General features: G+C 39.2%; 1 protein-coding gene across 2 annotated transcripts in view; it reads right to left on the bottom strand.

Moving 5' to 3' along the window:
- Positions 1-22770, bottom strand: part of LOC119895740 (protein turtle homolog B-like) — a 143415-nt gene that overhangs the window by 62364 nt on the left and 58281 nt on the right. For both annotated transcript variants that reach the window (XM_038709038.1, XM_038709039.1), the window contains exons 4-7: positions 19449-19600; positions 16570-16687; positions 7183-7324; positions 1771-1916 (exon numbers count right to left, since the gene is read on the bottom strand). In XM_038709038.1, the coding sequence (XP_038564966.1) occupies positions 1771-1916; positions 7183-7324; positions 16570-16687; positions 19449-19600 (558 nt within the window). The remainder of the gene's footprint in view (positions 1-1770; positions 1917-7182; positions 7325-16569; positions 16688-19448; positions 19601-22770) is intronic.

The following is a 22770-nucleotide window of genomic DNA, read 5'->3' as shown; positions in this document are numbered from 1 at the left end:
CCTTGACTACTGCCAGTGGCCGGTCAACCGGTCGACGAGGCTAAAGTCTGGGAGCTCGTCCTGCCTCTGCCTGTCTGCTCCACATAAGAGCCAGATGTGACAAATTCACCAGGCGTCATCTTTCCAGAGCTCGGAGTGACTGCTGGACTGTGTGAGTGTTTTACGGGAGGAGAGAAAAAGGAGGCGGCAACTCATGATGAAGACAGAGGGAGGAAGAGATAGAGATGTGTTGGTGTGCATATGAATATATATACATAAATGAGTACAAATGAGACACGAGAGAGAAGGGAGAGGCATGGGAGAGAGAGGAGGCAGGAGGGAGAGAGAGGCAGAAAGCAAACATATGCAAAATGTAGCCGACTCTCAGCGTATATGAGCAAGCATATGGGTGTTTGGGTGGGATTAGGTGTTTGGCTGAGAGGTGGAACAGAGTTAGCCTGGAGACTGGTGGAGTGCTAGAGAGTCCAAATCGATTCCACAATGCAGAGGACGCATCAAGTGCATTTTCCAACCAAATCAGACGGTTTCCAGACATGCAGCTCTACAGCAGTGTCAGAGTAGACGGTCCTGCTACAGACCAGAAACTTCCAACTGTGGATAAGCCTTTTGGTTAGAACTGGGGTCCCATCTCTGAGATGAGATAAGGATTAGTCATGTCAAACATCATACTGTTGAGCTACTACTATAATTTGTCAAGACAGTCATATTTAATGTAGAATATACCAAAAGACCATATTAGCATGTCTTAAATGCTACTGTACATCCTACTTTCTTCAACAGAAGCCTTGTGATGTTGCAACAGAGTTCTTATTGGAGCGGTCTGAGTTTATTTTAAAGTCTAATTATTCTACATTTGATGGCAAGTTCAGTGGCCAGATATGAGAGGCAGGCTGCAGGAAATCATGCTAATTTTGTTATGGGGCAGTGAAAACAATTATACTTAAAGTGATGATCAAGAGACCAATCTTTCTTCTAAAAGTTCTTCTTCATCCTCAGTCTAAAGGCCAAGACCACACTGAAAGCGTTTTTGATGTCTGTCACTCGGCCATCTCACAGTCATGCTCAGAGCTTCCTCTGGTGTGCTTATTGAAGTGTTTGTTCCACATTCAGCTGTTTAAATCATGCAAATATGTTGTGTTGTTGTGTACGGTATCTGTAATGATTGATCAAAGCTCCCAGAGTGGCTATGAGATTCCTGGTTTCACTGTAGGCCTAAAATGAATGAATCGATAAATAAAAAACTAGGCTGTTTTCTTCTCATGAAGTATGCATTTTAAAAGAGAGTCGGAGTCAGAGTCAGGTGTGGATTGAACAGGCTGAATGCTTTAGTAGCACTCACTGTATATCACCAGTAATAGATCACATTATAATGTGTTGTAAAGGCTGTAGGATTAGATATTTGCCTTTAAACAGTATCAATACCACACAATAGGGGGTGACTGGTATACAGTACACCTGAAACACAATTTACACCGTTTGTACATAAAGGAAAACAAACTTTTGCATCATTATTATCCTAAAAATATAAAGCTAAGTCATATTTTATGATATATTACATTGCATACAGTTGCTTGCTCTGCCATGTTTCTTTCCTTTGTACCTCAGCCATGGTTAGGTTAGGTATTAGTATTCCAGAGCTGAGGTGGCCTTGGCTTTGACCCAAACAATCGGACATAAAGAGGAACCCTTACAATGTACCAGGACAGACTCTAAAGTTTAGCACAAATAACAAATTAAAAGTCAAAGTGTAAAAACTTGCAGAACACTCACATTGCACTGTTAGGTAGGCAGAGGCAGTCGGTGGTCGGCCCAGGCTGTTGCTAGGAGCACAGGTGTATTTCCCAGCATCCTCCGGCTTGACTTGGGCAATGATGAGGGAACCGTCAATAAGAATACTGACTCTGCGCTTTAGGTCACTGTGAAAATTAAGAGAAGGGAAACGCTAATGTTGGAATATAGATCAGTGTGTTTTATCTGACATCGTGTAATCTGTCTTCAAGACTTTTTTAAAAATAAGATTCATATGTACTAAACACATTGTAACAGCTATCTCCCACGCTGAAGCTTTGGTTTTGTATAAAAACTCTTTCTTAGTATTGAAAACTTGTATTATTTCAACATATATGTTCAGTCACCAGAAGCACAAGTCATAGCCTGATGAGAGAATATCTATGGATAGATGTACATGTATACTACATGATGCAAGACTTCTATGAAGATGACGGCAGTATGTTTGGCCAGTGCCACATTTTCTTGCCCTTTTTTGCTCATATCCCAGTGGATGTGTAGCTTTGACTTTCACATGAATGATGTTCTGCATGCAGCTTGATTTATGATTCACAGCAGAATGGCTGGTTGCAGAGGAACTGTAAGTCTACAGGCTTCAAATGCAGCTGGAAAATGTATTCCCTCCTGCTTATTAGTTACTGCCCTATAACACAAAATCATTAGAATATATCAGTATGAGGTTGATGGATTTATTGATACCAATACCAATTATAACTTTGCCAGATGCCAAGACTTTTTAAACCACTATAAACCATCCAGCTTTTAGGCTTTGTGTTGGAACAGAAGAAGGGGATCACAGAGATCTTGGTTCATGCTTGACTTAGCATCACGCACAGTGCCTGCAGATTTTTCAGCAGCCCATTCATACTTCAAAAATCCTATTTTTCTCTTCCAAAAGGTGCTCTACTATTATGGAGATATGGAGTATGTATGTGTAGACCTCTGGAAAACTACACTAAGTCCCCGTCATGTTTTTGAAACTAGCTTCAAGTGCAAAATCCTGTCAGAAATATCCATTTAAATAGGGTTAGAGTGTGGCTGTTAAGGGATTTTGTTTTTGATCTGTTTTAGCTGATTTTACAATGACCTAATGGAATTGCCTTTTTACTCACTGTTTAGTGCAGGGAAGCACAGGATTGCAGGATTTCCCATAATGCATTAAATAGTATCCTTTTGTTAGACCCTCGCAGTTTGTAATGTAATCTCCAAGTTTAAACCGAGGAAACCCTAATGACATTATCATGGTTATTTTTCCAGACTTTGGAAAGCTACCTTCAAGGTCACGCAAGACAATATACACTTTCACAGGATAATTTTTGCAAAACAAAATTCCTGCTTTCTGGACATAGAATTTAAGGACATTAAAAGCAAGTTAATCTAAGCAGAGATCCTTTGCAAACTGGACATGATTGTGGCTTTTCAACCAAACTAACAAGAGGATTCTGAAAAAAAAAGATTTTAAACAATATGGATTTCTGTTTTTTAAAAGACAGAAACATTCTGTCAGGATGCTGATTTGAGTCTATCTGCGTTTGTATTATTTTGGCCTTGTCTGCTCTGTGTTCTTGTTGCTGGTTTCAGTCTGTGTTCCTGTCTTGTTTTAAAGTTGTCTGAGTCTACCTGTTTATCACCCTGTCTCATGTGTGTGTGTTCTGCCCTGTTGGTTACCTGATGTGTCTCACCTGTGCATAACTGTCCTCCCTGCTTGATTGCCTGTCTGTGTGTTCTCTGCCAGTTTATGTTGGATCTTTCTGCCTGTTTTGGGATCTCGACTCAACATGTGACATGTAAACTTGTTTCTTTTCTGTTGGATTAAGTTAAGTTTTAGGATTGTTGCAGCACAGACCTTTTCTCTTGTAACAGGGAAGCAATAGCTGCAATAGCAATAGCTGCCAAACTAACATGACTCTCTCCATTTCTGATGTTGACTGTTTTCACTCAACATCATCTGAATCTCGTTTGGTCTTTATTGTTGTTTGTATCCTTACGTGGAGTTTATGTCGGAGTCTGTGTTGTGCTGGGAGCCGCTTGTTTTGTGGTGTTAGTGGACTGCATTTCGTCATCTAATTCATCCTTAGCTTTACTTATGGTGGCACTTGTGATATTTTCCTTCTTGTTTATTACATCCTCCCATTGCTTTTTGGTTTATTTTAATCTATTATTGGTAACAGTTTTTCTGCTTTTGACAACTGTATTGACTGTGATTATCTGCTCTAATCAGTGAGCCTTTAATCCCTTGTGTAAATTATCATGAGCAAAACAGAGGCTACTGTAGTGTTTCTTTGGAGGGCCTGGACCTTGACAACAAGATGAGGATCTCAGTGAAAGTTTCACCAACAGACTTCTGCCTGGTCACCCCAATGTGGGGATAGCAGGTTCCATTTTGGATCTGGTTCCAAGTTGGTAAAATACCTGGTTTGTTAAACTCCGCATCCAACGAATCCCTTAATGAACGTGGTTTAGGTATGATGCTAAGTGAAATAAAAACTGTTCTTTTTCTAACTAGGAGATGGCTTCCTTCCCCACCAAACAAACTACCTTAAAACATTTGATAAAGGATTTAAAAGGAGCAGATTAATAACTGGACTTCCATCACTTCCAGGCATTGTTTCTTCTCCGGCTGTCAGATCAAACTTAGAGATGGAACTTTCAGATATCTAATTGTCTGCTACAGATATATATATCCTTTTGGTTAATTAAAAAACCCAGTCCTTCATTTTAAGCGGTCGTGTATACTGAACGCCACAAATATACTTTTGAAGGACTGGCAGGGAGAGTTTATCTGTTTTGCCATATCCTTAGGTAATCTCTTTGTTTAACAAAAGTGAGACTACTAAAAGATGGAACACATACTAAAACAACAAAATATTCAATAAAACAGATTTTGTTGAACATATTTTCATGTTAGGGTGTTAGTTTAAACGTTTAAGAATATACCAAGTCACTGTCAATTTTGCCTTCATGTCCTTATTTACAATTTTCAAGGGATAGACATCCTACTTGCAAAAGGCACTTTGATATTTTTATCAAAAATAATATTTTAGCTGGCAAGGCCAGTAATAAGAGAAAAGCTCCCCCTTTGTCCAGCTATAATGCACATATGCATGAGAGCTGGGTTCATCCCTGTCTACTGTCTCCTTCAGAATGCACTGTGAATGTGCATCGCATGACCTAACTTCACTCCAAGCTTTGGTTCCTGTGGGGCACTTTATGGGTAAGCAGAATGGACAAGTGCATTGCCTCTGTCCTAACCGCTTCCAAGCACCAACAGTGGAAATGTCATGCTTGTGGCAACCTAGGAAAATGCGCCTGCTGACTGACATTTCTGGAGGTTCATCGTACAAAAACAGTGATGCGTTTCAATTATAAAGTTGTTTACTTAAAGTTAATTAAAATTAAAACACATTGCACCTTCTCCTCTCATGCTTTCACCATGCTTTACCCACCTGATCGAAGGCAGGACAGCCAAGAACAGTTGGTGAGTAAAGCATGGTGTGCTGGAGTGGAGTGTGTGTGTATTCATTTGAATGTACTTGCATTGAAGCCCACACTGATCCTCACCTCCTGTGTGTGCGCTCTCAAAGTAAGAAAGTGATACTTTAAAGTTAATAACATGGATCTTCAGGAGATGTCTGTCTGTCTAAAAACTCATCATACTGAACTGGCTCAGCATCATGTCAGCTTAATCTCTTCTTTACATGGCAGGCTTTTCGAAAAAGATTCTAAAAAAAATGGTATGTAGACGCTTGTACAGAAACAAACACACACTGCATACTGTATATACACACTCCTATCTGAAGCCCTTTCTGTACATGAAATATCATGCTACTGTGCTGGCTTCATCAAGCTGTTAAAGTTATGGCTTCTTGTCATGCAGGTCTAGGTGACTTTTACCAATATCACTATTTGGCATCTGTTATGGCAGAGGAAGTGTTTTCATAGCTAGAAAACAGCAATGACAATGAGCAATAAAAAGTTTTATGATATGAAGGAGTGTTTTCTGTTTCTGGCTGCATCACTGATGGATTTAAAAAAACACTCTCTCCCTTCTTTCTAGTATTCTTTTCCTAATATATGTTCTCCATCACTTTCATCGTCTTTTTAGAGGATTCTGCTGACAGAGCACAAGCATAAAATGACAAGGCAAGAAGTTGGGATTCACATGCTGTATGTAAAGCATGATTTGCTGAATTATCATTTATTCATCCATGCAATATGAACAGAAATTTGGAGGAGGGGGTGCTGGTCTGATTATCACTGTGTGTTGTACAAGTTTTTTAAAGCTTTTTTTAACCCCTCTAAAAAACATTTATGGAGGTTAACTGATTTTATTATTTTTGAGCAAAAGAGATATAATTAAGTTTTAAATGTAACAGTGATCTTAATTGGCCAACCAGACTTGATGATTTAATTACTTATATAACCTTGTGCTGCAGCTTTTACATTCATCTGATGACATTTCATTCAGATTTTGGCCATGTTTAAAGTTTTACAGAAATGGTTTGACCTCTGTTCGACCCAGATTGCCGTCACGCCTTTTGAATAAAAGTGACTGCATCCATTAAGACATGAAACCACAAACATTTACTTTCAGACGAGAAAGCCTGAAAGTGGGATTTACTGTATGTTGTCTTACGCTACATGACCATAACGGAGAAACATGAACCAGTCACTACAAACCCTGATTTAAGGAATTACAGAATTAACCAGAGAAGGCCTGGTCAAATCAAAATACCTCACATTGCTGAAGCTGGACAATCTTATCTAAGTACTGGGACTTATGTATTTCTTTTAGAACTACTCTATAGATTTGTGTGTTATCCCTCCACAATAAAACACATTTTACATGCCTCAGCAATTCAAAGACAGAAATGGACGGGCCAATCTCTAATCTTAAATTAGTAAAACGTACTGATGCAGTCTCCTATTGCCTCAGTTGGGTTGTTCTGTCAACATGTATTGCCATTGCTGTCCGTTTTTAAGTTGCTTTTATATCATAGATTTGTCTGTGTGCACAACTGCTAGAAATTATTTAAATAATACGCAGATTATTGTTTTTCACAATGAATGAATCATTGTCATGTTAAAGGAGTTTTGAGGGTTTTAAAGCCATTTTTACATTTCAAAGGATTGCTTAAATACATATTTAGCCAGCTAAATAATTGGTACATCAAAGGGCATATTTCTGTCACTGACACTCTGACACTTTTTGCCTGGTAATCATTGCAAAGGCATTTTAGCCTAGCAGATTTTTAGTAATTTAAAATGATATCATTCCTCTCTAGTGAACATCCACCTTAAGAACCACATGGACCCTGACAGTGGCTGGTGAACAGTAGGTTCAGAAGGGTGAGGTGATATGATGGACAATAATGAACCCGATCATAACTTTACTTCTTGAAGAAGACGTTGTCCTCCTCCCAGAACCAGGTGTAGGTCAGGTTTCGAGGGTAGGCCTCCGCCTGGCAGGTGAAGAAGGCGTCCTGCGAGATGTTCACTGTAATGTTCTCTGGTGGTGATACGATGAATGGAGGGCCTTGTGGAGAAGAACACATACAAAAACATATACTGAGTAAGACACTTTTAGAAATGCATGATGCCAAATGTAGTTTTGTCAAAAAGGGATTTAGAAGAATTCTCAACAAATAAAAAATATATAATATTTTGCATAGCAGGAAATCCATTTTTGCTGCAATGGATGTTAGTTTAAATTCATTCAAACCTTTGACCTTTTGAAAACTACAACAGCCATATTAAGGGAAAATGTATATTCTATTCAATGTTTTCCTTTTTCTGGTTACAAAATAAGAAGATTTGCAATGGAAATGTTTGTCTGTGAAGGTTCTCAGTCATCCAGGTCATAGTTATCCGAAGAAGGTTAAAGTCAAGGGCAACTGGACTTGGTTGAAGATACTAATAGAAGATACTTTAATATATTCAACCAAGTCCTATTGCCCTCGACTTTAACCTTCTTTTGATTGCAATGCAAACAGGGAACAGAAGATTTTCTAAGGGGTCACCCTTAGAATGGATGGAAATAGAAAAACCCTTAGTGTATAAGCAATACGTACTGGAGACTTGACACACTGTGGTGGTTTTGGGGGGGAGCCAACAGGGGCCAGTGCCCCTGTAACACAGACCTTGGACCCCCCTGTGCCCCCCCCCCCCGAAAGAAAAGTCTACAATAATGACAGTAATATATCTTCCTTGTGACGATATGGTGCTGATGTGAAAGGCGGAATAAATGTGTCTCAACTAGTCGGATCCTTTAGGACGTTACACCGCCACTGTCTGGTGTCATGGCAAGGTAGTTATCCCCGATAGAAAGTGTTCCCCTGCTGCGGAAGTGCGCATGCATTCAACGGTGATGGTGGACTTTCGACTTCATGAAAGTAAATGAAAAATATAACATGTGGATTGTTTCATCTATTGCTTTACATTTGTTTTATCAACAAGGTTTTTGCAGAGCAAGCTAGCACACAGATGATAAGAACGCTTTTATAGGCTAACGTTAACGTTACGTGTTATTAAACTATGTGTTTTTCATTGCACTGAATTAAGAATGTCTAAACAAAACAAGCATATAGTTTTACAATTGCTGGGAATTTTCCCCCTCCTTAAAGGGTAAATTATTATCATAACAATTTAATAATGCATTGCATTTAAACAGAACTTTTCATACACAAATAGCAATAACAGTAGCCTACTGGTCCTACCAGGCTGGACATGCAGTCTGCCAAAATATGTATCCCTGTCCATAATGCACAGATGATGGCCTAACATGAAGTGTTTACTTTTGTGTATACTTCACATCAGGACTAATCAACTAAACAGGGGTGAATATGGAGATGTTTGTTGCTTCCTAGCAAAAGTTATAATGGGATACAAAAAACAAACTGGGATCCAGAGAATGTCTAGTCCACTAGAGCTTCTACTGTTCATTAAGCCTTACAAAGAAGTGTTGCATCAAAGAATGGACTGTAACTTGAGCTAAAGTTAACAGGAATGTTTTTTTTTTAATAATGTATTTTAATAAAACTTTAACTAAGTTACTGAAAAGATCCTGTTAATGAAACATACTAAAACATTACATTGCCTTTGTCTCTTTTGTCCCGGATTGAATGTGCCCTTCTGACAAAACAACTGGCCCCAATCTGGCCCCCTCAATAAAACTGGTCTAGAACTGCACCTGTTGACACATGACTCAGACTCTGTACCTTGAGACTTGAACTTGACTTTGACTTTTTTATTGACAATGAAAACTTGACAGGTATAAAGGTTTGTCTGTCCACCTTGGGCAGTATGTTGTTAAACTAGGCTATGTAAAAACACAAGACATATTCATATAAATTTTACTGTCCAGAGCATTAAACTAATCTGTGTGAACCTATACTACCCTGAAATCTCAATGACTGTCCACATGGAACATTGGTCAGTGACATTCACAAGGACATTCTAAAAACATTACCGCCATCAGTGGGAACTTCCAGGAGTTAGTACTGGGCAAGGGTCATGTGTGGTATTTATGGCCATGAACACATTCTGTGTGGACACACAGGGATTAAAACTGATGGATCCGCTTAGAATTCTTTAAGGCAGACCCCAGAGCCATATCACATACTTTTTTTGCACTCAGTAAAGGATTATGAGAATTTACTGAGTGATCCTTGCTGTGCCAGATGGATCATCCTCCTTGCACACATGACCATATTTATACCATGATACTTGATTTGTAGTCATTTCCTAGCAGTGACTGTAACTATCCATAACCATAGCTGAGCTTTGTCTGGATGCTAAAAACTATTCTACCTTAATCTTCTTTTAACTACTTACCACACACTAGGTGGTTGGATTTATATGAGAGCACCACTCAACACTTTAGTGTGTTTATGTGGCTATTCCACCCAAAATAGGATATACTACACATAAGTACTGCTTAATAAAACTGGTTCATTGTGTGAAGACCACACAGAGAATGTGTGCAGTTCTGCAGCCATCACAAGCATGACAAGACAAAGACTTTCTAATGTGTGGATTTAATTTTTTCAAACTAAATGTAACATTTTTTACGTGACAGCAAAATTGGCATAGGCTTGTAAGTCCGATAACAACACAGAATTTTGACAGATATGCTGTAAGTAAAGCCAAGAGATCAGGAACCAGGAAGATGGCTCAAGCTAATCTTAGTATGACTCTGCTGTAAGTATTAATTGACCAACTCATTCTCTGAGCTCTTCAACTGACTGGACCAGTACAAAGAGGCAACTGGGGGTTAAACAAAACAATGAAGAGACTCAAATGCTTTTGCTCTGAGGAGTCAAACTTTGTCTATACTCCCACGAGACACCGCAGTGTGGGCCTCCACGGTGTGGGCCTCCGCAGATGGCACTAAGAGCACGCACAAAGATGTTTATGCTCAACACATTGTTTGTGGCAGTACTCTCCCTGGGCCCTTATTCTTTTTCAATGGATGCAATTCTACCCTAATGAGGACAGTGGTAATATTACAGTACTGTAAGGCATTTCAGGCCAACATTTAAAATTCCAACAATACTTGTCTGATGAAAGAATATTGTAAATTTTGTATGAATATTTTATATATCCAATGATCCAATCTATACAAGATTTATTTTTTCTCACTGTGTGACCACCTGCTACTTTTAAAACATAGTTTATTTGTAACGGTGCAAAGTTAAAATTCAAAAATAATAAACATTTAATAACAAATTTAAACATTTAACATGGCCATAATTCTTAATGTAAAAGTTAAAGCACTGAAATACCAGCATATTTGATAAGAATAAGAAAAAGATTTCAGTGATGCTCCATCATAAGACTCTGACCTGTTGATAATTCCTGATCTATAGCTTCCCAACTGACTAAAATGCACAAGTGAAGGCACTCTGTAGCGGACATACACTCTATAGCATATTACTGTGGCACTGTAGTGTGCTGGTATCACTTTTTTGCCTTGAGAGATAATCTTTCAAGAGAGAATCATGGTGCATCTAATAAAACATTATTCCCCTGCTACTACTTGTCAGTAGCTTAGCCCTTCTCTTTGGCATCTGAAACCCCTCAGTACCAATAAGGGAATACTGCCCAGGTTGTCAAATATAAGTACAAGCAGACTGTGTCAACATCCAGCAGTGAGGCAGCATTCATACGAGGCTAGTTCACAATAACCATTGAATGGTTTCTCCTGATGATGGCTGTACACACACACACACACACACACATTTATCCTAATATGTCTTCTTATTTGTTTATAACTTTTGGTCCAGACAAGTATATACGTAGGCACACATACACGCACCCACACACGCACCCACACACATACGTGTTCACACACACACACACACAAACACACATACAGCTGAGTTGAGCCAGTGTTGCAACTATAAACTGCTAGCCCCATATGTTAGTTCTGATCTGTAGCCCACGGCCTGATCCTTTAACAGGCAAAGCATTTCCATCTGCCAGCCCCTTAGCAGGACAACCAGGACTAGGCCTGTGCTGGGTGACTGTGTTGTTGCTGTCTGAGCCAGTGTGTGTGTCTGTGTGCATGTGTGTGCGTGTGTGTGTGTGTGTGTGTGTGTGCATGTGTGTCTGTGGGGGTGTGGGGGTGTGCGTGCGTGTGCCAACCCGCCCTATTTGGAACAAGCTGAGTGCTGGAGATTTGTTGGCACAGTAGTCTCTTAGCTGATCTGCAGCTCAGTGGCTTTCCAGGAGGACCTCTATTAATCCGTCTCTCCCGTAAATTATACAGGACGGGTCAAACAACCGCTCTGGCTCAGCCCTGGCGTTGTACTCAGTGGCAAAAGGAAATATGTGATCTCTGTGAACGTGTCCACTGTCTGTTCTCTGATGAATGACAGCAACTGTCAACCAACATATAAACCACAGAAACTTATGTTATTAAGCAGTGGTTTTATAAAAGCAAGCTGACAAAAACATTTTAATGCACAAGGGAAGAGGGTCAGGTGAAAAATTTACACCCAGCTAATAAGCTGGTGTATATTTTTGCCTTATAATTTCCCATATGCAAAGTGACTTGCAACATGTGTAGACATATTTTAGAGGAGGTTTACAGTGCCTTCCACTGAATCAAAATAATAAAAAAAAGCCACAGCACTGATTATCTTCAGTGATCATCAATCCAGCCAGCTATAGCTACGTTAAGTAAGGTAACTGTCATTACTGCCACTGTGCAGAGATCACTTATAAACCATTTGCATGATACGCCATCCTGTATTCCATTAATATGTAGTGATTTGGTTATTGTTCTTGATTAAAAAGCAGATCCAGTCACTCGAGGATTATTTGGCAGAGTGTTAAATCAATGGTATTTAAATGTTTAATGTCATCTAACCGACTCCCAGAAGTAAACCAAAGTATTGGGCATATTTTTTCAAAAGTCAATTACAATTAGAAAAGTTGGTTACAAGTGATTCTGAAAGGCACAGGCAATCCATCCAGCGGCTGTCAAGACATTTCACTCAATACCATAAATGTCAACCTCATGGTGGTGCTAGGGTAAAAGTCAGAGGATCACCACTGTCATCAAATACAACCTCTAGGGCAATGAATGTCTCTGCAAAATTTGGTGCCCATCCATTCGGTAGATGTTTAGCTATTTCACAGGATAACTGTTCTTTGAATCTTTGAACTGCTGGTGACAGTAGATGAAATGTCAGTAGGATTCATCGTCTGGGGAACAGAAATGTCTGTACAAAAGTTCATGCCAATCCACCAATAGTTTCAGAGATTTAAATCTGGATCAAAGCGGTGGAACAACTGGTGGACCGAGTCTAACTGCAAGCTAAATGGCTAAAAAAAGAAATGGAGATCACCTCCAGACATGTTTTAAAGAATATAGATCTGCTCCTCCTCCCTCATATAAAATCCAGAATTTAATTTAATTTATTTATATTTATTAAATTAAGTTAACTGCTGGACACTCGCGAGTCTCTTATTTCACTGAAAAGTCCATTCCCACTGTGTGCACTCCGGAGGCTTCAATCTCCAAATCACACTTGTGTAAGTTGCATACTGAACCCTGATCAGCCTCTAAACTAGTTTCATGTCACACATCCTGCTGGTACATCAGGTGTTAAACTGAGATTTAAGATGACCACAGAGGAACTTTCCCCCTTCAGCAGATGAATGTGAAAACAGCTTTTTAGTGTCAAACTCTGCACTAACACCATTCTGCACAGTGAAGCTCAAACATCACAGTCAAAGAACAATCAGTACAACACATTTTGACTAGAGAGGGACTTCAATTTGATCATATATTGTAGTCATTCAGTGTAATTCTCTGGTTCGTCAGTGCATTTTATGGTCAGCTAGTTTCAAGTCACTTAGTCCAGTCTAGCTTAGTCCTTTTTCTTGTATCTTATTCCAGACACACATCTGGCATTTATTATGAAGTGAGCATGGGTTTGCTACTTTGTTGAATTTCCACAAGGAAATCCAAACTCAGTGAAAATATTTCAGTTAGAGATCGAGATTCAATTTCCCCAGTCCAGACGAGGTCATGACCACTCATCTGTGCTTATCTGGGGCAGCAATCTTTAAATTAGATGACCTGGAATGCCATGTTTGCTGCTTTATCATTTATCCTCTTTGGTGAGGCGTGTCAAATCTAAGGTTGCTGCACAGGCACATTTGATACTGTGTTTACTTACAATTGCTGGGAAAAACAATTAGTGACTTTGAGCACTGATGTGTGCATGATGCGGCACGTCGTTGACAATAAATGACTCAGTTGCTAAATGCGTCTTGATTTCGTAGCGGAGCGTGGACTGATACACACACATGGTTTTAGTTACAGAAGCTGACATTTCATTTAGAGCTGGAGGCAAAAGGCTCTCCCATCCTGATTCTTTTTTCTCCCTCTATAAATAATAAATTGCTCAAATGTATGAATACAATTGTCAAGCCCCATCTAGTCTTAAATGTTCCTTGCAGCAGTTAGTCATCCCCATCTAATTTCAGCATAGTCTAGTCCCACTGCTAAAGACACTACTGCATCATACACTATTTAAATTGTACTCTGCCTGTTGTGTTCACACGCCTGTGATAGCACGCTTGAGGGATCAGCTAGCTGATATCACAAAAGTTGTGACTGTTTTACACCAGCAAGGAGAAGACATACTTAGCTTTAGCACATTTTAAACTAGTAGAGTGCACTCAGTAGAATGCGGATCTCTGCCTGGTGGGTCTGGGGGCAGGTGTGTGGAGAACAGGGAGTGCAGGGCAGGTTGTGTGTCCAGCTGTGTATGCTAAGTAGTGGAATGAGGGGGAGAAAGTTTTTTTTGTGTAGTCTCGGTTTTCTGAAGATGCATAGAATAGTCAAACACAGCTGACCTAACTGTATAAACGGTAAATATACAGTAGGTAACATTGGAGAAACTAGCCAGAGACATCGATTTTGAAGGTACCCAACCGAAAAAATCCCACCCCCTCCTTTCAGGCCTCCTTCCGAAGTCACTCCCCCAAAACACATGTTCATGTGCAGTGAGTGCACGGGCAGAGTGTGCAAATTAAATGTTTTGCCAACCTTTTTACATTCTTGCAACAAACACAGATAAAGGTTTTTTTCATTTTTGTGGCAGAGCATTTGATTTATTGATTGCTGTCGGGATGTGAAGAGAATTTCAACAAATATAAGTCCAACCTTTTAAATATAAACAAACAGTTATTTAATTAGAACATTTTGTTATTTATTTAAAACATTTTGTTATTTATTTAGAACTTTTTTCTTTTCTTTTTTACTTTTTTTATTTATTTAAAACATTTTATTGTAACAGACAAAATCAAAGCCCTCCCTACCTCCCTCTCCCCTCCCAAACAACGAATAGTCCCTCCCGCCTCCCTAACAATCAAGACGGCAGTGAAGATAACAGAAACGGGATTTATTCATCTTGTATCGTGCTTAATTTTAGTTCATTACATCTCAGGATTGGAATTAATCTGCAGATGCTCCGGTCAAGATGAGACTAAACTTTTCTTATCTCTCTCAGTTGGTGTAAATTTTTCCACAGACATTCATGGTCCCCAGAGGATGTTTCCTACTGTTTTTTGAATTAGGACTCATCATGAGGAGGTGGTGCAGTGGTTAGCACTGTTGCCTCACAGCAAGCGTGGGTTCAAACCCCGGTTGCCCCGGCCTTTCTGTGTGGAGTTTGCATGTTCTCCCCATGTCTGCGTGGGTTCTCTCCGGGTGCTCCGGCTTCCTCCCACCATCCAAAGACATGCTAGGTCTCCAAAATTGTCCTTAGGTCTGGATGTGAGTGTGAGTAGTTGTTTGTCTATGTCTAGATGGACTGGTCCAGGGTGTACCCTGACTTTCACCCGATGTGAGCTGGGATTGGCTCCAGCCCCCGCGACCCTGTACGCAGGATAAGCGGTTGACGATGGATGGAATCATCATTGATATTGTAACTTTGAGTGAATATCTCAATAACTTTAGATGAATTGAAAGGATTGCCATGTTTGGTACAGACATAAAAGGGTTCCCTCAGGATTACTTGAAATTTTACAAACAACAGACAGTAATAACGGAAATAGGTTTATTTCTACAACTGTAATAGCCTAAATGCAAATCATTGTCTGGTATGTTTGCTTAACATCATTAAGTAACATGAACTCATTAATAGACATCAGCTGCCCTGAAATTATATTTTGCATGCGTGTGTGTTTGTCATGCAACTCTGCACCACCAAAACGGTTTTCCTCAGCGAAGCCACCTTGGACTCTCCTCAGGGCTCATTAAACTGTCTGCTGCATTTTAAAGGTGATGAGAAGAGCTGATGTGATTGGCCGTTACTGAGACCTTTCCAAACTCCACCTGCTGATACTGCATTCCATTCACATACCCACAACAATGCATTTATCATATTGCACTGCACCATGTTAGAAAAGGGTAAAAATAGTGTACACACTAGAGACGTTTCCAAGCGACATTCTTCGATGCCAGGGGTAGAAAGTTGATGTGCAAGAAATTGCACCCACTGGAAAAGTAATGCATAAAATTGTTCAATAACCCAAGAAGGAAACCCCCCTGTTAGCTCAGAGGGCATACATAGATATTAGCATCTGTTTATCTGGTCAGACCCTGGATTTAAATAAGGCTGTGAATAGTGTACCAGGCTCTCATAAATTAGGTTCAGTTTTGAAAAGTGTTTAGCTTCAGTGTGGTATTTGGTGACAGCTGATAGAAGTGCAGATTGATGGTTTGGAAGGAATATATAACATTTTGTTACACTGATAGTTTTTAAGAGCAAAATAAAATCACAAATAGCTGTGCAGAGGCTCTTTTTATGAGCAGCTGCTAAAAATACTTAATAAGTATTTCTGACATATGTTCTGCCTGAATACTGTTCATGCATGCTTTGTGTAGCATGGGTTTGAGTTGTTACTGCTAGTGGCTTCTGGAATGCGGAATGTGTCACGTTCTCTAGAGCTGACAGATGCCTGCCAACATAAGGCAGAAAATTAACCTCTAAAGAGTAATTCTTCAGGATTTTTCATCAAGTTGCTCAATTTCTGAACATTGAAAAGTACTGTCAGCACAAGAGAAATGTCAAAAGTATGGACATAAGAACAAAAAAAGAAAATAGTGTCAGTGTCAGTTGATGGATATTATAGAAAACGTTGCATGCAAAAATTTTGTCAAATGTTTTCAAAGCTGTTTATCAAATAATGAGATAATGTTGTCAAAAGAACATGCGAAAACACGTTTAGGGACACAGCAACACATACAGATGTTCCTACCTTGTACTAGCAGCCTTGTGGTGTGAATGGCCTCTCCCTGGGGACTGAAGGCTCGACACGTGTAGGCCCCACGGTCCTCCCGGGTGATGGATAGCACCGTCAGACTCCCATCAGACACCTGAACATACACACATAAACATTTTCTAATAACTAACATAAGCTATTTCAAGTCTACTTTTAATGTGGACCTTCAGTGACAAAGGGCCATAAACGTTGGTCTTCCAACCGAAAATGTTCCAGTCGCTACATGTATGTACACACTAGTGTTGTAGTCAAGACCGCCCAAACCGAGACCAAGTCAAGACCAAGACCAGAGTTTATCGAGACTGAGACAAGACCAAGACTTTTAGGGGCTGAGAGCAAGTCGGGTTTAATTTGGCTACTGTAATGACAATTGGGCGGATTTGACACTCTGATTGGGCAAGTCCCCTGCTTCTTTAAGGAGAGTTTAAAGAGAGAGAGAAAGTCAACAACTTAAGATAGGACAGTGAGTAATGTTGAATGTGAAGTAATTTCTCTCAAATTCAAATTCAAATTAGCTTTATTGGCATGAATGTAGCTACATATAAAGAACATAAGGACAATTAATTTCATACATTTCATCAGATAAGGAAATAAAACAGCAAAATAATGAATAATTTCCCTATTTCCATATCTATCTTATTTGTTAATGTCATCATTTTCACATTAAAGAAGTTTATTTTCTCTATCTTAAAACAATACTCACATGCCCTTACTAACATGCCTCCAATAGATGATATGGATAAAAATACTCTAAAATAGTTCTTGTTGTGAACTTTGGAATACATTTAGTACAGAATGCAGATTGTGGATTTTGTCCCCCATCAGTTACACTGGAAGCACATTAGTAAGACATTTAGTCCAGTATGAACAAAAGAACAAGCAAAACCTGTTTCAGTGTTAATATTAGGGGTGGGAATCACCAGAGGACCCACGATACGATATTATCACGATACTTATGTCACGATACAATATCATTGCGATTTTAAACATATTGCGATATACTGCAATTTATTACCTGTTTTCCAACTTCAAATTGTGTCCCCAAAATTGCCACGGAAAATATCACGACACTATGGTGTATCGATTTTTCCCCCCACCCCTAGTTAATATGGGCCCCTGATTATTATTTTAAGACTTGAACAAATGTGAACGAATACTTTAAAAACATTCAGAGAAAAAGGCTTTCTCTGAATGTTTCTTGCCGGTAATGTAGTTACTAGCTTTGAAAAAAACAACACCATATTTTTATGATAAGCATGTCATATCAAATAAACACAAGCTGAAGACAAAACTGCCAAAGAACACATTCAGGTTGTACATTAAAAAGACTGAAGAAAAATACACTATAGTCTAGTGACTCGGGAAAAGCTGCTGCCTGCAACTGGGACAAATTTAGATACATAACTCTCTTATGAAAAAAGTTCAGTCATTTAAATAATTGATATAATGTGGGGGAGTCATTTCCATTCCTACATGCAGGACTCAATTGTAGCTACTATATAGCATACACTATTAACACAAAGCTTCTTTTCTTATTTAACGCAAACTCTAAAACTAACTAATCTGTCATTGTATGTGTATAAGAAGTAAAAGTGATTGAGATGACCTTCCTCCACTTACAATAAGATCCACTCAAAGTAAAGGATCACTCACTAATACACACATTCTCCAGGAAATTCATTCTTTCCTCTTGTCTCTCTCTTCCTCCGTGTGAAGGCTCGTGCAGACTACACGACTTTCAGTGTCGGCCGATGGCCGTGCTGTTCACACTACACAACTTGCTGTCCTGTGACGGGAGTCTTGAAGTCGTTGTGGTGTTCACACTACGTGACTGATCGGTGACAAGGGGTCACACACTACACCAGCTGACAGCGGCTCTGTCACCTGACGCTGGTCTCCAAACCACGTTTTGTCAAGAAAACACACATGAAAGTTGAAACGGGAAATGACGCGAAACTACACACGAAACAGCTGTTGTTTGTTATTGTAAAGAGAAAAATATGGGTGAAAGAATGGATCAGCACACGCAGGTAGCAGGGATTGTCTGAGCTACAGAGAGAGCTGGAGGGGAGTAAAAAGGGTTTTGCGGTGAAAAGGTAGCTGCCTGCTCTCTCTTGGCTGGATGTTGTTTAGTCGGCCGATGTCCTTATTGCTCTCTTTCTCTGTTTGTGCAGTTTGTCCTCTTTTATTGTCTCCATGGTGGAGAGGAGGTCATGCGACTCAGGTCCTATCTGTTTGGGGCACTTGGAAGATCCTCAATGTCCCTGATCTCCATATTGTCATATGGCCAAAACATTCAACATAAATATATATATATTTATAGCATATTTCAAATGCTAAGCTCTTACTCATGGGTATGTCTGAAAGTGCTTTTATTCTGCTTTTATTCTGCTGGTTGAGCACAGAAAACTTGAGAGTGCCCAAGAGATAAAGCTGATACAATTCAACACTTTCAAGTGACCATTTAAGCAAACTAAGCCATGCACGTTTTCACTAGATGTAGTGTAAAAGCTTACCAGTTTAAGTCACATTATGGCATAAACCCAACCCTTATATCTAAAGTAAGTTCACATCAGCAGTGAACATGATGATATCATCCAGAAGTCCAAAGTGAAGGTGTCAGGTGAAAGGTTTATAATAGTATGAGGCAGGATTTCACAACTATATCTCAATGATGATAAAGTAAATGAAGTGCACTGGTACACCTGCTTTGCCCATGTAATAGACTCATTAAAATGAATGCTGCATTTTTACACACAGTAAAGTCAGTCTGAACACAAAGTAAGTCGAAGATACCAGAGGAGTAATACGATCAATAATCACATGTGACATAAAGAGATTATAAAGTTATATACCTTATACTTGGCACTGCTGACCATGAGGCTGCCTTCCCGCAGCCATCTGACAGAGGGTTTGGGGTTGCCGAAGGCTGTGCAGGTCAAAGTGATGCTACCCCCCTCCTTGGCCTCTACATACTGAGGTGGTGTATCTGTGAACGTGGGGGGGGCTGAGGAGTCACGGGATAGGAAGTTTGGGGAAAAAAATAAATGAGGACATGTTAAAAACATTTCAAAAGGACCACGTACAGGTAGTTTGTATGTCAGCTCCCGTGGCACCGACATGACTGCTGTAACTATTACTGAAAGTCATGTCACTAACAGAAAATGTGGCTACATACTGACAGGTCAGCTGTATTTAGTAACCAAATTATTTAGTTATCAGTGAGCAAATGTTAGCAATTGTGCATCTGTTTTGATAATTCAGTCTAGTAACTTTCAAACAGTTGTAGTACTTTCTTGCACTCTCTTGTTTATTAAGTAGTGATGATGAACTGCCACTGCAACCACACTGCACTGTGAGTGAGCATTACTCAGTGCTTCCTAAGCACTGGGCAACCATCCACAAATGAATACACTGCACTGGTACCTAAATCTAGCTGTATTAACATACGTAACTATTTAAAATAATTTTTTGGGGTGACACATACTGTTATAGCTTGGCTTAGCTGAGACTGTGAAAGACACTGATTGTCTTCATGAACGTGCATGGCGATATGGGGAAAAATCACAGGGCATGTCTCTAGTAATTAATTACCTAAATGATTGTGTCATTATAGAGATCATGATCTTTCAATATTCCAGTATTTATAGAATAATCTTTTCTGGAACATGTGTGTTATGTTAGAGATCTTCCTATAAATTCCTTAAGTCAATAATCATGGATGTAGCGTGGATCAGAACTTTTACTGTTTAACTACTTGGCAGCAGAACTCATTTTTCCTTTGAAGGACCAGCCAAGTGTACATAATAGCAGGAGACTGGCCAATCAAACAAGTTACCAAGATACCTCTCAATAATGCATGTGTGCAAACCTTTACCTGGCTTTGCCTTTGGATGCTGGTTGCACACGTCTTAGAGTGCACAATTTTAGATTTGTACCGGTACAGAAAATAAGACAATGGAAGTCAGGTAGCAATGGCGTGCTTGTCACATAAGTGAGCAGGAAGAAGACTTAAGGAAGGAATAAAGACGAAATGCTTTTACCCCTGGTGCTGGGAGTGCACACACTTCAACAGAGCATACTTGTGCATTTATATGCAAAACACACACTGACAAGCCGTTTATAAAAGCCTTAATGTTTGTAGTTTTAAAAATCTATGCATCTGTCCCTGGGCAAACCCTTAGTCACAAAGGTAGTGACAGTTCTGACATTTCATTGTCTGCAGCAATAACAGCATTCTTGTCTTTCTTTAAGGCCATGAGTTCCTTGAAGTTGGAGTTGGAGAGAAAGTCAGAGTCAGAGCTTTTTGTCTGATTCTGTATTCCAAATGCCTCCATTTATAAGCAGACCTCAATTTTATGCACAAATTAAATACGTAGAGTATAGACAGTCAATTATTTAATATGTCCTAATATCTAATGACTAACCCACCTGAACTAGCTAAACTGCAAAGGATGTTTTTCATCTTGGGCTTTTACATTTCAATCGAGTATGATTCTTTTTAAAGACAGGCAGTGATGTCCCAGGCATGCTGCATTTTATAAAACCATTTTTCAATATCCTCTTTAGCTCAGTGACCTCATAGATTATCAGGGATGATCATGTAAGACAATTGGCATGTCTTCCACCCACAACATACATAAGCTGTGTTTTCTAACTACCCCACCCCCATTTAACCTGAACCAACCCCATTCAATGCACACACACGTCAATATCATTGTCAGTGATTCAATACAGATTTTGTTCAGTCATAATTCCTGTTTTGATATTCTCAATCTAATCACCTTAGAACTGAAGCTGATCTGCTTACATGTGTAATCCTGTAGTCTCTCAATTGCTACCATGTCGTTCCATCTGCAGCCATAAGCCAGGCCATAGTGCTAATTCCACACAACACGCTTTGCCATGCCACAGACATGGCGACAATAAAAGCACTCCAACCATGCAACTTCTGAAGAGACATTTATCTCTACTGATCCATTCAATATTTTGAGTGAAAGTAAGAAAACAGCAAATGTGATGGAATTTCCTGCCTCTCAACCACATGTCAGTCAAAACGAGTGTGATGAGTCGAATGAGTCGACTTGCTTGATTATCAAGGAAAATGCACAAAATATTGACATTTTCAAATGTGTATCTCTTGACTTGAACAAAGTTAAACGATAAACAATATTTATAACAATAACTTGTAAAACAGATGTAAAACAGAACAAGGGGAGCGTGTTGCTCTACGGAGGATCCGGCTAGAAGGAGCACATATTGGCACAATGGCATCATGGATCTAAATCTACATCTGTCCACTGCAGAGCCACTATCTAAAACCTGGAGTAGGAGCTAGTATAAATTAGTGTATTAGTATAATATTATAACATTGAATATAGAGCATAATGTTCAGTTAAAAGTATACTGTTAGTAGCCTATAACAATAATATATTAATTACTATATTCATTATAGTTCCATTTAATAGTTTACTATTTTACCAGTAGTTGTTTTTATTTATTAAATGCTCGTGCATGAAAAAATTATCTATATTGGTCTCTAATTTGTTAATGCTACGTAATAATCTCATTGTTCAACATTTGAAAGTTTGCTGTAGCGCATTAAACCTTTTTTTGATAGAGAGCCTAAGTCCCTCCCCTTCCGGTGGACCACCATGGGACCTTATTTCGGAAAAATACTGTACTGTACTGTCAAAGGCAGGAGACAACAAATATTTTGATCCCGTTTGAATTGTGCCCTGAATTACACATATGATCTTTGTCGATTTAAAAGATAAATTTTAAATTAAAGAAGGTCGTAGTTTGATGTAAAACTGTTGAGATATAAGACTGTGAAAATGCGTAATTACAAAGACCACAAACCCAAAAGTCGCATATGTGACGTCATAACTTTCTCTGTCAATGACTGTAGCTAACGTTACTGAAGCTAACATCAAAAAACTTACATGAGAGGATGACGTGAGTCGTTGGATTAAACACATCAGGTGAGATACATTTCTGCGTGGAACATAGCTACATTATCTAGCTAGTAGCAAGAAAGCAATGAACGTTAGCTAGCTTTAACGCACTAACATGTTGGTGACATATTGTGCGAGACGAGAGATGTAGTTCATTGAGCGGTTTCACACAAAACAACATGTAACTTTACTGTTTTACAACAAAATGTGACTTTCTTGA

The sequence above is a fragment of the Micropterus salmoides genome, unplaced genomic scaffold (genome assembly GCF_014851395.1).
Source record: "Micropterus salmoides isolate LMB-PRFRI ecotype aquatic unplaced genomic scaffold, ASM1485139v1 Ms_hic_scaffold_9, whole genome shotgun sequence".
NCBI classification, from domain to species: domain Eukaryota; kingdom Metazoa; phylum Chordata; class Actinopteri; order Centrarchiformes; family Centrarchidae; genus Micropterus; species Micropterus salmoides.
Note: the sequence above shows the minus strand (reverse complement) of the source record. Positions and strands in the feature narration are given on the sequence as shown.